A 16,835-nucleotide genomic window follows, 5' to 3' on the forward strand; every position below is an offset into this window, starting at 1 on the left:
AAATGCTACATTCTGACTGAGCAGTATTTTCCTCCCCTTTGCTCTGATGTAAACGGCAAGATCAGGCACAGAGCAATGGTAAATTGGGCCCACAGGATCAAAGAGTGATTCATGGAATATATTTCAAAGCTGTCATTGCTTGTTTTGGTATGGTTGAATACATCTTTTTCACAGTAGATACACACTAACTACACCAATCAGGAGTGATCATTTGAGGCAGAGTCTGGTCTCTGTGTAGATCACTACCTTGAACTGCAATAAAGCAATAAGCCCCTGTAATTGGATTTTGCAATGGGCCCTGGACCATTCAGTAATTAATGAGCTATGGTAAAGCTAACTTATATCAGCAATAGTCAAAGCTGGATTGCAACCTAAGCAGTAAAGATACCCAGCCCCACAAACGTGGCTGCACTTTTGGGGGTGTCACTCTGTTAGATCCCCTTCACTGCATGCACCCATTGCCTCCCCTACCCACAGCCACGACCTACATACACCTTGTAAGATTAATTAGGTTCCTGCCTTTATGCTGGTCCCTAAGTGCTGCACCTTCCCTTTGAAATCCTACCCGCCATGAAAGCGCCGAGAAATGACACATGACTGTACCCTTGCCCCCACCTGCCTGCAATCTCCTATGTCTCCTTCATCACTAGCTCCTCCAGCCAGATGTACCCCTGGCCCCCTAGCTGCCAATCCAACCCTCAGATGTGCCACCTGGATTACAGAAATCTACTAGAGGCTCACAAAACCAAGACCAGCCCTGGCTAATAAGGGAGGCATATAATTTCCTGATTAGCTGGTCAAAGCTGAGAGCTTGAGATGCAGCTGAGAACCACAAGCGCCAGTTGGACAGAGTGCAGCGTCAGGCTCAGAGCTGGCTATCATTCGGCTGGGGATGGAGTCTGTACACATGGCATGAACAGACCATTTCCTCAGAGCAAAATCCTGCTCTTGGCAGTTGGGAACCAAGTGAGGTATCGGGGAGGGGCAGGGGAGGGAAGAGGATGGGGTATCAGGGAAGAGATGTGTGTGGAGAGGCTGTGGGTGTCCGTATGTTCCCAAAGCCATCCTAACACTGCGGGCCAAGACAGCTCACAGTGGATGGGGAAGCAGCACGTGAGGCATGTTGTCCCAAAAGCTGAGAGTGGCTGTCCCCGTGCCCCCGGTAGTGAAGCGTTGGTGGATGTGGCAGCCAGGCTCTCAACCCAGCACTTGCTTGATGATCATAAATATTAACACTAATAATTTGCAAATGTAACTATTTGCTTCCATACAGGATCATGGTACAGTGATCTACTACCAATGTTCTATGCTAATACAATACCTCAAAATTTGCTAATATAGCATAACAATCCCATTCCACATCGGGTACAGAAGGATCCCCCAAGTGTCTGCTGTAATTTTTGCCCAGTGCATGTTTCAAAATACAGTACTGTGTCAGCGGAAGACTGGCCCAGCGTGCTGGGGGGAATAAGAGCATCCGGCTTCTCTAATAAATGGTCTGTACAGACTAGGTATGAATGTAGGTTTAAGCTGGCTGGCTGGCTGACTGAGCTCAATCCAACCCCAGCAGCAAGCAGGGAGGTCACTCCAGCAGGAGATTCTGAACAGACACAAACCACACAGGGTAAGACAAGCAAAGAGAGTAAGAGGCTATGGATCAACCCAGAGTCTCAATTGTCACAAATCAGGGTGTGAGCAGTCAGGCCTACTGGTCAGAGCGGGAGCCAAGAAGCCAGTATCTATGCCCAAGGAGTGAGAGCCAGAAGCAGGATTCAGACCCAGGGTCAAGAGTCAGGAACCAAGCGGGGCTGGAGCAGACTGGAGCAGGACAAGAAGACTGGGAATGAAGCTGCAGGCATGTGCATTGAGCAGTCTGAGGTCAGTCACTGCTGACTTCCTTGGCCTGTCAGGTGGAGTGGTCAATCAAGCAGCCCTACCGTGGCTCAGCTGTGCTCAGAGTCCTAGGCTGCCTGGAGATTGAGCCGCTACAAGTCCTCTCCCTGAGGCTGGTAGAGATCCAGGCCCTAGGCATTTTCCCCCTTCCTGCTCATTGCCTATCCCCTAACATCTGTGCCTGGGCTGGGGAAAGGGAACTGGAGTTAACCCCTTGTATACTGGGGACCCTGCACCCTGGCACAAGTCTCTTAACCTGAAAGGCCTCTCCTTGCCCCTCACAGAGAAGGCTGCTGGGCTGGCTGGTTCCTCCTCCACCTACCACCAGCACCGTGCATCACCAAGGATCAGGTCAGCATTTAAAGTAGGTGTCTGAGGGCAGTGGAGAGGCAGGTGGCTGACTATAGGTGCCTGACTTCTGGGGCAGGGATCCACACAGAGGAAGTAAGTGATAGGTGGGGGAGGGGGCTGGAATGGTGGCCTACACTGGGAAGGTAACTGGTTGGGGAAGAGCTCTGCAGAGGGGTGGCTTGCGTTAACGTAGCATTACCTACGCTTGTACCACAGCATCTTGGCCTGTAACCCAGCCACCTCGACCCAGTCTGTGTTATTTCCCCACAGACAATTTCTAATTCTATCTGTGATCGAATCACTTGGCCGTTTATTCCGTTTCAGACGAGGACAATCTGCAGACTGCAGTGCCCAAGAGCTGCAGGCTCCAGAGATCAGGGTTTTTCAAATTGCTTATTGCAGTGATACAAAGCTGACAGTAGTTTGTGCCCTGCCTGCCTGGGAACCTGATGCCGCAGACCTCCATCGCATGAGTAGTTGACTGACTGCAGTGGGATGGTCTGGGTGACTAAGTGCCGGCAGGAACGAGCCCGCGGCCATGAAGTTGAGCAGCATAACTCAAATCGTCACATTTGCAGAGAGCTGGGAAATGAATCCATCAGGTCAGGGGATGAGCAGGCAGCAGGGGAAAGTTTGATGGAAAGATCTTGTGGCACCAACATGTAGCTAAATATAAGGAACAACTGGCCAACTGGTAGGGCTCTGAGAGAGAATCTGACACAATCTGTGAGGATTAAACCCCTCTGGAGATAGCATGAACAAGAAGCTGAAGGGAGCCACGATCTGGTGTTGCACTCTCTTCCTATTAGAACACTGCCCTTGGTGTATCTCTGTCACTCAGCTTCAGTCATCCGGAGACATCTACATCTCGTCGCTAAAGGTCACGTGGCAAAACAGCGCTGCTTTGTCCTCACAGGCATCCACTGTGTATTCAGTTTATGCCAGCATTCAGGCTGAAGTAGGTACCCAGACTGGAGTGCGGCCAGGCCTCTGGGGCTCACACACCTCTCGGGGAAAAGGCCAGGGGGTCTTTAGTAACAGCACCATTTCCTGAAGGCTACAGCATCTTGGGTTTTCCTTGGCAGCTGCTTCAGTATGGACTATATTTCACATTGCCTAGCCTGTGAGATGTACTAAGTCCTCAGCCTCAGCTGGTACAGTGGCAGGGCTTCTAGGCTTCACCAATATATCAGTGATATTGATTTTTCTTCTACAATTGAAAGGTTAAATTGCAATGAAATCACTGCTAATGCCGACTTGATGATAGCAGCCGAGAAATCATAGAGCCAAGTTCTCTGCTGGTGCAATCTGATGGAGCCCAACTGACTTTCTATAGTACTCTGCCAACTGACAGAAGCAGAGAATCTGGCCCACAGCTTTAAAGCAATCGGGTCTTAAAGTAATATAGAAGCACTAATGAATGATGGCTAGCTAAGTGTTGCAGGCAGTCTGCCAGGACTGAATTAACTGTACAAGAGACTAGATGGATGGTTGGGGCAAAAATATATCTCCCATCAACTCAACATTAGGATTGTTCTAAGTACTTTGTTATCAAGTCATTATTCTTGGAGACATCCACTCCTGAGCAGGATGTGGAAAAATACTAATTTCGTACCATTTCATTATAGCAAAGCTGCACTGGCCAGCTCTGGGCACGTGACTATAATTGATTTTTGTTGTTGTTAACTTTACTGTATTGCTTCCCTGTGTCCTGGAAGCTCTGATCAATAATGATCTGATGACAGCTGTATGAGGTTTTCCCATCTGTAGAATGGGCATAATAGCATCTACCCACAGGACTGCTGTGAGGATTAGTTAATGAGCCAGTTTCAGATCTAGTGTAAGTAAGTGCGGCTCCCATGGAAGCCACTGGGCTCAATTCAGTGGGAACAGAACTGGGTGTGAGGTGGTTAGAAATTGGTCAGGAAGAGGATATAAGAGGCAGTGTACTTGTATCAATGTGGCGTTCAGTAGGATTCAAAGTGAGTGAATTACATGCCCAGTGGCTGTAAGAGAAAGCAGGAAAAGTAACTGAGAGGACAGTGTACAAGAAAGCAGTCTGCTCACTCCTCTGGTTTACCATGCACTGCATTATCCCCAGTGCTCAAAGGGCTCCATTCATCCCTGGATTAAGAGGGCGTAATGTCCTTGGCTTCAATAGAGCTGCGATTGCTTACGCCCGGGGCTGGGTTTGGTCCCCTAAGTATACACCATGCTGATCTTGCACATCCACTGAATACCCAGCAGAGAGGGCTAGGAATCCCACGCAATGGCGAGGGAACTCCCCACCTGTCCATGTCAGTCCGTATACGTTGTATACAGGGAGAGACACTCACATGCCGGTTTTATCCCAATGAGTTTGGCGTGGCCACATCGAGTTATGCAGCTGATCCTTAATGTCCCCAAAGGGCTCTTGGCTTCCGTTTAAGACCAGCTAAGGAGTTTGCACTGCTGTGCAGAAACCTTGGATGTCTGCTAAAGATTTCTGGCCCGAGTGAGCGTGCTATGGAAAGGGAATTGAGGTGCTTGGGAAAGGATGGAAAGTGTCGCTGCCCCCGCCTTCTACAGCACTGTTGCTTTAAGACACCAGTGTGCTATGGAGTCAGGGGTGGGAAGGGACAGATTGAGGCTGCACAGGGCCAATATTCACCAAAATGTTCCTCCTCTCCCTGGACACAGCCCCCTTCCATGCCAGGCCCCCAGCCCCCAGACTAACTCGCAGGCCAGATTCTGACTCCTCAGAATCCCAAAGGAAGCCGCCCAGCTCACCCCACCAGCAGCTGGCCAGCTGCTGTCAGCTGAGCTGCCACATCTCTGTCCAGGATATTAGATTCCTTAATCCCCTCCCAGTTAAACTAAAGCCTCTTACCTTCCCGTCCGTGGTGACTGCAGCAAAGATAGTGGAGGAGTAAGGGGCCCAGGCAACGTCCCCCACAGCAGAATTCAGGTCAAAGACGAACATCGGGGTCCTGGAAAGAAAGGCCCAGGGTGAAGAAGATCTTGTCCAATTACATGTCACTCCTGAAGAAGACTTTCAAGATGAAACACTCTGATGCTATACCCCAGGCAACCTGTGCTGGTCAGAGCAGCTGAGCCCTCATCCATGTTGCACTGGATTGTCACAGATGACAACCCCGCAGGAGTTCACAGCTGACAGTGCCCTCCTTCTCTCTCCCGTGCTGCCAAGAAGCAGGGTTAGGGGATTTTCTGTTTGAGAGAATGAAGGAGCTATTATGGGAAAGTTTGAGTGAATGTTTGAACGAGGTGAGATTAGTGGTCAGTCATCTCTGCCTATAGTGAGTTTGCTAGTCTCTGGCTCCCATGAAGATTGGCTAACAGTATCATTCCTCAGGTGGGACACAGCTGTGATGAGAGGTCCTGGTTGCAGAGGGAGAGCGGATCTCTCAGGTAGCCGGGTCCAATGCCATGCAGGGCTTTGAAACATCAGGGCAGCCACCTTGAACTGCAGTGCCCTGTTTTGACCTGTGTGGCCTGGATCCAAGCCAGTGGGCTGGTACCTGGTGTAGCTCTGTTAAAGTTTTTAAATCATGGACTGCAGGGCATCTCACCCTAGTCCTAGATACACTTACACAGGCAGCAATCCAGGGCTGTACCTGCTCTTATTACTGAAGGAACTGCTACGCTCAGGAAAAAGCAAACGAGGAGGGTAAGAGAGAATAATAAGCAATAAATCCACTTAATGGTAAAACTGTAACCATAGATTTTGGCAGACAAAGCTAGCTGCACGCTGCACGTTTATATTGTGAGAGCATAAATCACACTTTCCAGCTGCCAAGGCCAGGACACAGCAAGACTTACTTTATGGTGTGGTCCCAGATCTTGACAGTCCAGTCAGAGCTGCAGGAAATGAAGACTTTCATGTGGTAGGGATTCCAGCTCACTGCGTCAACAGCCATGTGGTGAGCATCAAAGATGTCCAGAAACTGGCTTGAATAGGATTTTGAACACTGCAAAGGAACCAGGGATTGGCAATGAGAATCATTTGGCTGCTCTGGAAGGGTGGTTCTCCACCCTGGAGGCACCCCTGAGCAGCTTCTCCAAAGAGGTAGGAGTTGTGACCTTTTCTACCAGATCTAAGCGTCATTTAAAACATGTTTCTCTCCTTTGGCATGGAATACTGAGCCCTTCTGAGTGTCACAATTTCCAACTCTCTACCAAGAGTCTAGCTCCGTCAGCGAAGTTAACCTGAATGGGAATGCGCTGGTATTTTTAAAAGGTGGTTTGAGCAGCCACGCATTTTAGCTCAGACTTGAAATTTCTGCCTTGCTAGATACACTGCGACAAATCCATCCAAGTCGGTGTTATTATCTGAGTGTGCGTGTGAGAGCAGGGTCATAACCATCCAATCCCGGCTCTTTTAGTGACAGGAGCTATGGTTTCAGAGTAGCAGCCGTGTTAGTCTGTATCCGCAAAAAGAAAAGGATTACTTGTGGCACCTTAGAGACTAACCAATTTATTAGAGCATAAGCTTTCATGAGCTACAGCTCACTTCATCAGATGCATGCAGTCGAAATACAGAGGGGAGATTTATATACACAGAGAACATGAAACAATGGGTGTTACCATACACATGTAACAAGAGTGATCAGGTAAGGTAAGCTATGGTGCCATAATGCACATGGTGAGATGGGCTTGTTTGCCTTGGGAACAGGGTTTGGGAGTAGTTCTGGGTGAAATAAAGCTTATGGCTTGTCCTCTGATTTGTAAACGTCTGGGTCTAGCAAGCCTGCCATTGATCAGCACTCAGACTCTCCTGCGCTTTGGGGCATTCCTGGCTGGCATGACACTTTGGTATCCACTTTGCTCCTACTGACTAGTACAGAAACCCTTCCCTGCCCCATCAATGTGCATTTAAACAGAGTGTGGCAACTCCCACGTTTTATTATGGTCAGGAAGTGACAGGTTCATCATTTATTAAACCGGAGGATCAAGCCCTGGATTGGAAGTTTGAAGAACCAGTCTTAGTCCCTGCTGTGCTGTGTACACTGGGTGGTCTTGGGGGAAGTACTTAATAAGCCTAAATATTCCAACACAGGTGCCTGCAGTTAGGTCAATGGCAGCTGTTGGCAGTTAGCACCTCTAAGATCAGCGGAAGTGATTTTGTTGCCAAAACATGGATTTAGCATAAACTTTAAGGTCACAAGTTTGAAGATGTTGGCTCTAAACCCACAGGAACAATCACCCTGCCCCACCTTGCAGGGGATTGTGAGGATAGATTAGGTAGAGTTTGTAAAGTGCTATAGAAATGTGATGTATTGCTAATTAGTTATCCTTTTACTGCTAGGAATAGGTCTGGACATCACGGGAGAAAGAAGCTGTCTTTCCAAACTGTCTTTCCAAATTCCATGGATTCGAAAAGCTAAAACAGGGAGGAATCATTTGAACAAGAGCACCAGCTCCTTAATGCTATGGTAGGGACCAGCGAGGACACATTTGCAAATTGCTCTAGCCGCCTTGAGCTGACACACATTCACATACCGCTGACTCAGTGACTAGATCTCTAATGCCAAAAGCACAAAATGATGAATTATTACATAGAATTGCCAGCTGCTTAGTACATGAAGGGATCACCCTGAGGTCTGCGGTGGCAATACGATATTACCACCCCAGGTAAAGCAGAGCCACTGGCAGAGGTGCACTTTAGCTTTCAGTGACTGCTGCTGTGGGCACCAGTTCAAAGGCTCCAATATATGAGGGTCGTAAAGAAGAAGAATCACTTAAAGCAAAAAGAAAGTCCTTCACAAACAGCCCTTCCTCAAAGGTGGTCGATCTTTGGGCCTGTCTGCACGAAACAAAAAGCATTGCAAGAAACCACTGGTTGGATGGTCCCTCCCAACCACATTTCACATGGCAGAGCTTCACATCCGGACATTTTCCCCCAAAGCCCTTGTTCCCACCATGGGCATCAGCAGCCTGAGAATCCACAGGTACCCACATGGTTGTAATGCAACGTGCAGACCTATTGTACAATGTTGGCATGTACACAAGCTAGACACTGCAAGAATGAGTGAGACAGCCAGCCAGTTCCTGCTGGCAAGGTCCTCGTTGAGGACAGGCATGGTAGAGCCTTTGAACACAAGTTGAGTGATGTCTGCGTGGGAGGCTGTTTACCCACAGGCATTCTCATCAGCTATCCTACTTCACGGTTAGATGGACCATAAATGCTAAACAACTCCAGGTCAGCAGTTATCTTGTGAACGACAGGCTGCAAAGCACAGAATTTCTATGCTGCTACTTTTCTAGGCCTAGTCTGCACTAGAAAATTGTCGGCTTCACTATGTTGCTCAGGGGTGTGAAAACCCACACCCCTTGGGCGGTGGAGTTAAGCCGACCTCACCCCCAGCGTAGGCAGCAGTAGGTTGACAAAAGAGGTGGATTACCTACTCTGATGGGAGAACCCCTCACCTCAGTGTAGGTAATGTCTACACTGAAGCATTACAGTGGAGCCGCTGTGTTGCTGTAGCATTTCAAGTGTAGACAAGCCCCTAAACAGACAGGCTGAGCTTTGGCTTCCAATATAGGCACTGAGATTTTTTTTTTCCCCAGGGGTACTCCACCCCGCCTCTGCCCCGATGCCCTGCCTCCACTCCATCCCCTCCCCAAGGCCCCGCCCTCGCTCTGCCTCATCCTGCCCCTGCTCTGCCCCCTCCCACAAATCACTGCCCTTGCTCCACCCTCTTCCCCCAAGGCCCTGCTCCACTCCTCCCTGAGGCCCCTGCTCACTTGCTGCTCTCCGCTCTCCCCCAAGCCCCTCCCCCAGCCATCAAACAGCTGTTTGGCGGCACCTCCAATCGGCTAATCGGGGGCGCCACCAAACAGCTGTGGCTGGTGAGTGCTGAGCACCCCCTTTTTTTTTTCCCATGAGTGCTCCAGCCTCGGGGCACCCACGGAGTCAGCGCCTATGGCTTTCAAAGTTAATGTGCCCACTGTCTGATCATTTCCACATACTCTGAGACAAAGGGCCAAATTCTGCCAGCCCCTGCACTGGGTGAACGAAAGGCTGCTGGGTGCCTCCTCCCTATTGCACCAGTGCAGGAGCTGGACACAGGACAAGTCTAGCACTCTACCAAGCACTAGGTAGCATGGTTAACAGCATGACGTGGCTGCAAGGAAGATGGCCAGTAAGGATGGCCAGCCCTCCTCCACCCTGCTGGCGTCTCAGAACCAGTGGGCCCTGAGCCGTTCAGCCCTGAGCTCTGCCTAGTACCCAGGGGGTGCCTGAAGTTACAACCCGGGCCAAAGATTCGTTCATATGCCGTCATCTTATCGAAACAACTAATGCCCACTGGAATTACACCAGCTAAAGTTGACATTCAAAAAAAGAGGGGCCAGGGGCCATTTCTGTTCCGCTGATGCAAAGCTGCAAATATATTTGTTTTCATGAGGAAGTGTAACTAAATCCATGCAATGTTTCATCTATGGACTATTGCTGAATTTATTTAGAACCTTCAGTTATGATAACAGCCATTGTAACCCCAATTTGCAAGTGTATGTGCCATTGTGCAAGCAACATTTGCACAAGTGTTGCACACACTAAGCCTCCAACTGCATGTGGTAAAGCGCAGCATCGCTTAGCACACTGGACTAGGTTCCACTCTCAACACTGCCTCGGTCTTTCTGTGAGATCCTTGGAATAGTCACTCAACGGACTTCTGAGTACCAGTTTCCTCATCTGAAAAACTGGGATAATAGTACACACACACACAAACACACAGACACCGGAAGGCTTATTTCATTAACATCTGAGATCTTTCTATGGAAACTAACATCGTCATCATTCTTGTCTGCATGTGCAAAACACTTAACTGTATTTGTCAAAGTTCCTCCCCCACTCTGAACGCTAGGGTACAGATGTGGGGACCTGAATGAAAACCTCCTAAGCCTATCTTTACCAGCTTAGGTCAAAACTTCCCCAAGGTACAAAATATTCCACCCTTTGTCCTTGGATTGGCCGCTACCACCACCAAACAAATACTGGTTACTGGGGAAGAGCTGTTTGGAAACGTCTTTCCCCCCAAATACTTCCCAAAACCTTGCACCCCACTTCCTGGACAAGGTTTGGTAAAAAGCCTCACCAATTTGCCTAGGTGACTACAAACCCAGACCCTTGGATCTTAAGAACAATGAACAATCCTCCCAACACTTGCACCCCCCCCCTTTCCTGGGAAATGTTGGATAAAAAGCCTCACCACTTTGCATAGTTGACTACAGACCCAAACCCTTGGATCTGAGAACAATGAAAAAGCATTCAGTTTTCTTACAAGAAGACTTTTAATAGAAATAGGAGTAAATAGAAGTAAAGAAATCCCCTCTGTAAAATCAGGATGGTAGATACCTTACAAGGTAATTAGATTCAAAACATAGAGAATCCCTCTAGGCAAAACCTTAAGTTACAAAAAAGATACCCAGACAGAAATAGTTATTCTATTCAGCACAATTCTTTTCTCAGCCATTTAAAGAAATCATAATCTAACACATACCTAGCTAGATTACTTACTAAAAGTTCTAAGACTCCATTCCTGGTCTATCCCCGGCAAAAACAGCATATATACAGACACACAGACTCTTTGTTTCTCTCCATCCTCCCAGCTTTTGAAAGTATCTTGTCTCCTCATTGGTCATTTTGGTCAGGTGCCAGCGAGGTTACCTTTAGCTTCTTAACCCTTTACAGGTGAGAGGAGTTTTCCTCTGGCCAGGAGGGATTTTAAAGGGGTTTACCCTTCCCTTTATATTTATGACAGTATTTGTAACAAGTGTGCATATTTTGTAGGTTCAATTTAGGATCCCATGTTTGCAAATACGGCCCAGTATGCCACCAATAAGGCTCATAATGCACATCACTACCATAACAAATGCTGAATGCATTCAGATTAGAACAGGAGGCTTGCTAAAGTGTTATGGGAATTTAATTCTTGCACTCCAAAGACTCCAATTAATCAAAATTACAAGGCTTAACTCAGTTTCTTACAAAGTCACATTCACCGTTTGGATACTCAAACTTTTCTGCACTTCCAGCATCTTCATATATCAGAAAAGGGACAAGATTAATTCTTATTAAATATTCGTATTGCAGTAGCTCCTGAGGCTCAAACCCTGACTGAGGTCCCATTATGTTAGACGCTGGCCACCCAAAAATACAGCACCTGCCCCAGAGAGATATTCCTAAATTCAGGAGAATGATCATCATTGGGTTACCTCAGTTTATCAGTCAGTGTCATCCGAAGTTTGCGAATATGATGGTGTACAGATACTCTGTCACTGAGCTGCTAGTTCTGCATATTGTTATATTGCTGGAATTTGCTTTAATGGTACATGCAGTATCAATGCTTCATGCTTTTTTACATTCAATCATAAGGGGGATTTGTATTTGGTTTGTTTTTGAAAGTTACTCTGCTGTGAAGAGACAAATAAGACCTGGATAATTTGAAAGGGGGAGGTTTAGGTTGGATATTAGGAAAAACTTTTTCACTTGGAGGGTGGTGAAACACTGGAATGGGTTACCTAGGGAGGTGGTGGAATCTCCTTCCTTAGATATTTTTAAGGTCAGGCTTGACAAAGCCCTGGCTGGGATGATTTAGTTGGGGATTGGTCCTGCTTTGAGCAGGGGGTTGGACTAGATGACCTCGTGAGGTCCCTTCCAACACCGATATTCTATGAAAGGTGAGGGAAGTTACTTTATTCAACTCTCACCACGTGTTATTGATTTGAAAGACCCTTAATGTCTCATTTTTCAGAGTAACAGCCGTGTTAGTCTGTATTCGCAAAAAGAAAAGGAGTACTTGTGGCTTTCCTTTTCTTAATGTCTCAGACTTTTAATCAACAAGAGTCTTGACCCAGGGCTGTCTGAATCCCATGGAAAATTAATATTCAGGGGAATAATTTTGGAGATTCTGTCTAGACAGAAGCTGATACAATTTTGATCAAAGGAACAACATAGTCATCGCTTTGGGAGGCGGTTTTGGGAGTCAGTGGTGTCTTGGCCTACCAGGTTGTTTGATGGGGTATGCAAGACTGGTCTAAGCCTGTAGCATCAGGCTCATATGAGAAAGGCAAAATGCCCAAAGAAAAGGCTGTCTCATTAAGGCTTCAGCCTCTAATTATAAACCTGCCTCTTTAAGAAACTCCTGTTTCCCTCAGATTTGGGTTGTTGGAAGGAATCCCTGGCCACACCCCTGGCAGGCTCCTTCCAGTCCTTGTAAACAAGAAACCAAGCAGTCTTGTAGCACTGGCCCTGGCCATCACAGAGTGCAGAGGTCAGGCAGAGATGGAGCAGCTCATTCCCCAGGCTCTCCTGGCATCTCAGCCAGGCTGGCTCTAGCAGGCTCTGCCTCCACTGCTCCCTGGGCCAGGAGTAGGGGGAGGAAGAGCCCATTCTCCTTCCCTCTCAGAGACCCTTCTCCACACATGCCTGGCTGAGGCCAAGTGGAAAAACTCTCTCTCCAACTGGCAGGCAAAACAGGCCGGGGCAGGGCAGAACCCTGCCAGACTTCTGCAGAAAATAAGCACTTACCTCCGTGCTCTAGTGTGTGGTATGTCTGCCCCCTCTGACCTGGCTGCTTCTGTCGGACATTCATTACAATGCTTGCCAGTGTTACTCTTAACTAAGATGACAGGCTCATAGAACTTAGAGACGGAAAAGACCCACTCTCCTTGCAAGGGTAGGAAACATGGCCTGACTGTGCAAGGCACGGTACGCTCTCAGCTCCCACTGATTCCAAGGGAGTTATGGTGCTTGGTATCTTGAGAGGTGCTTGGTATCTTGAAAGTTCAGATATAAATGGGGTGTGGGGTCAGGTAAGGAATCATTTCCAGAGCTGCATCGAGTTTAAGGTCAGAAGAGGCCATTAAATCATCTAGTCTTACCTGCTGTATATCACAGGCTGTTAAATTTCACCCTGCTACCCCTGAATTGAGCCCAGTAACTTGTATCTGAGCCTGTATTGAGCCCAGTAACTTGCATCACTTCTGTGAATTTTTGTTCCTATCGTAAATCACCCTCAATGTTAAAAATGTGTGCCTTATTTCCAATTTGAAAAACAAATGAGATTTCTGTCTGAAATTGTTACCTACTGAAGTTACAAAGAACTTCTAAGCTGTCTGGAACTGAAAGAAGTCGGCAAATATTTCCCCTCACTCTCCTATTCGCTGAGGCTGCTTATTACACATTTCAGAATCAAACACTACTGAAAAATGTGAAGTCTGACCTTCAGCGTGAAAGTTTTGAAGACGAGGAAAAGGATGATTAGACCCAAACCAAGAATGTGCAGAATCTGTTTCATCTTCCAGACTGTCGTCCCAGATTTGCTTAGTAAGTTTTTCTCCTATTTAGCTGATGATAGGTGTGTTCTCAGGAAGTTAGAACTATTATTAAGTTGTGATGGTAAAACAAAGAATCTGTTAACACCAGTAAAGGAATATTGTAATAAAACAGCTGGCCATAGGGTTACAAGACATTGCTGTAGAATACGGAGAAGGAAAACGAATTCAGAGAGGTTGTTTGAATCATTAGCTAGCAGCATTGCAGCTTGCACTAAACACCTTGGCCTGACACAGAACTCTTCAATTTCTCCCTACACACGTGGACAGTTAGGGGCATCTTCAGAATCCTGTTGGGTTTCTTTAGTTTACTTACAGAAATGCTATGTATCAAGGTAATATAAGAAACAATTTTTTCAAAGGGGGCTTATAATGGGGAACAAAAAGTACAAATCAAATAGGCAGCAACCATCTTGACAGCCTCAGGCAGATTAGGACTGAGAAAATTCAGATCTCTTTAGAAACCTTTTGAAAAAAATCAAAAAGGGTTTAAAGTTGTTGCTGTTACTTATTATGAGCCAGATCCTGAGGTACTAAGTTAGCTTTTTTTAGTCCTTTCTCAGGCCAACTCTTTCAGAAAGGACTAAGTAGAACCCAAGCAAAGACTTTGGCTAGATCTCTCTCTTTCTCCGACATAGTCTAACGGTGTCACTGCAGTGTCTCTGGACACACACACAGTGGCTGAGCGCTGCTTCTATCCCAAGACTCGATCTCATAATTAATATCACTTTAAAAGACGTGCTCTGAATTTGCAGGGTTCGTGTAACTGCAACTTTCCTTTCAATACACAGGTCTGAACAAGTCACAAACCAGTGGGTAATATGTAAAGAGGCTGTTTTCCATTATATGTTCATATTAATGCAGAAACAGTTTGTCCTCTATGTAAAAGGGCAGTAGATAGACCAGTGTGTAATTAAGATAATGATTTCTTGGCTTCAGAAATGCTATTAATCACACTATTTTCTGAAATTCTCTGTAATTGTTCTGCAGCTAAAAAATTAACATATTATCCTACTGATTGTTAGGAAGTTTTCACCCCTTGGAAAAATAAAAGCTTTCAGAAACTCACTTTTTAAAACAGTTTAACAAATAGTCTATAGGCATGTCCATCCAGATAGGAGTTTACCCTTGATTCTTCATTCTTCTTGAATATTTGAAGTTAGACCCGTCTTTCTAATTAACACTACGGTGGCAAAGGGAATGAGCACCTCTGGACACTTGCCAACATTTCTGAGAGTTCTGCAAGAACTAACTGCCTAGATAAGCTGGAGGTTGTGGGCTTCTATGTCCCCATCCGCCCAAAGGCTGTGTACGTGCTCTGGCAGAGATTAGCACTGTACAGACTTTAAAGACTTCCTCCCCAAATCCAGCAAAGCATGAAAGCACAGGTTTCAAGTGCTTTGCTAGATCAAGGCCTTTATCACCACATCTTCCCAGTGAGGCTGGGATCAATGTCCTCATTTTACAATGTGGAAACATGAGGGCCCAGACCCACAAAGGTACCTAGGTGCCAAAGTCCGTTTTGGGCTCCACTGACACCCACAAGCCCCCACTCAGCTGCAGCCTAACCTCACTCAGCACCTAAATTTTGGCAGCAAAAGTTCCCTAGGGTCCGAAATTTCTGCGTCTGAGCATGCGCACTGTTGCCCCACTCTTGGTGTCCAGGCTCTTATCTCTGGTCTAAGCCCTAGAGCGATCCATGGACCTATTTGTATGCGGGGTCTGCTCCAGTAGGCAGGCTCAGAGTGGAGCAACTTCAGCAGGGGAGTGAGGGAGAGCCACATCAGAATATCCTCCAGCTCAGCAGAGGAGTCTGCTGAAGGCAGTGGGCTGTGAAGGAGCTTGCAGCGGCCATAGCTGTGTTCTGGGCAGCTCTGCCCCACCAGCCATATACAGGCTAAAGGTCCTCACCCAAACTGAAGGCCCTGTGGCTATAATTTTAATAGACCCCAAAAGCCGGGCCAGGGGAACGCTGCGTGTAATGGGAGCAGGACAGGGAACAGACTTCCCTCTCGAGCTATCACTGGTTACAGTTTGCATTTTCAAGACTCTCTACAAAAGAGAGGGCTAGAAAGTCCTATGATTTAATAAAAAGCAGATTAAATTATTCCTGCCATTTCATAGTCATGGGGGCATGGGCTCAGAGGCAGGGGCTGTATCCCTCTTCATTTCGCTCACTCCCTTCTTATTTAGTTCTGCAGTTGCATTCTGTATTCTGGGATGCAGTTTGTACAAAAAAAATCTTTATACAAGATTCTATTCTATAGAGGTTCTTTTAGAGCCCAGTGGCAATTGGCTCTACTCAGGCATATTCCAGCAACCCACCAGGGCTTCCCATGGGCATCGGAGTCCACCCATGGAGATCTGATTGAAGGACCGAAGTTGCATTTTATTACATATTCTGGGGAAATGACTAAGATGACAACCCTATAAAATAGACAGCAGTGATGAGAGGTAAAAGAGGTTTCCCTGAAATGGTTTTTACCTTGTAGATTTTCCCTTCTTCAGTGCCAACGAGAAATAAATAATCTATCTTCTTGTGAAAATCAAAGGAAGTTCCACAACCTATTTGAGAGAGAGAGAGGGAGAGCTGTCAATCAGAAAGACGGCCATGATATCAAGCATAGGTTTCCTTGTTATTGCACAAATTCCATCAATGAAGGTTTTGAAAAAATATTTTTTCATATTGGCTGCCGGTGGGTGCTAAGCACCTGCTAATTCGGAGCCTCTGATCCAGGGCAGCATTAGATGACGGCCTCTCCCCTCCTCAGCAGCACAGTATATCAAAGATGTTCTTTCCCTGCACTCCACTATGTTCCCACAGAACATCTCATCAAATTTGCCAAATCTCAGTTCTTATTTCTGGAAGGCACTCAGCATGGCAATGGGCATAGTATCAGAACCTAAATGGACCACACGTGCACTGTTTCAAGAACAGATCCTTCCCCAGGATGACCTTAAAGAAGGAAAGAGAATAAGTCCTCTCTCTCCAGCTCCACCTTGGCATCTCTGGATCCAAGGATGTGGTGTCCTTTGTTAATGTCTGTGAAGCTCTCAGATATTATAGTGATGGGGCCCACAGAAAAGCCTGTGGAGGAAATTAATAATTATGTCTTCAGGGCAGGGTTTGACTAGTGGGCAGTAAATAAGGCCTGGAGCCACACATTGAACAATGTGGAGAAGACAAAATATTGAATAGCTGCTGCCTGACCCTGTCCCAGTTCAGCTTGGGGAGGTTCCCAGAGGTAGGTCTG

General features: G+C 46.8%; 1 protein-coding gene across 3 annotated transcripts in view; it reads right to left on the bottom strand.

Moving 5' to 3' along the window:
• Positions 1 to 16,835, bottom strand: part of DNAI1 (dynein axonemal intermediate chain 1) — a 272,825-nt gene that overhangs the window by 108,690 nt on the left and 147,300 nt on the right. For all 3 annotated transcript variants that reach the window (XM_084628046.1, XM_084628045.1, XM_084628044.1), the window contains 3 exons: positions 16,067 to 16,146; positions 6,064 to 6,212; positions 5,114 to 5,213 (listed from right to left, as the gene is read on the bottom strand). In XM_084628046.1, coding sequence (XP_084484172.1) covers positions 5,114 to 5,213; positions 6,064 to 6,212; positions 16,067 to 16,146 — 329 coding nt within the window. The remainder of the gene's footprint in view (positions 1 to 5,113; positions 5,214 to 6,063; positions 6,213 to 16,066; positions 16,147 to 16,835) is intronic.

Source organism: Lepidochelys olivacea (assembly GCF_965140295.1).
Source record: "Lepidochelys olivacea isolate rLepOli2 genome assembly, chromosome: 5".
Taxonomy (NCBI): Eukaryota; Metazoa; Chordata; order Testudines; family Cheloniidae; genus Lepidochelys; species Lepidochelys olivacea.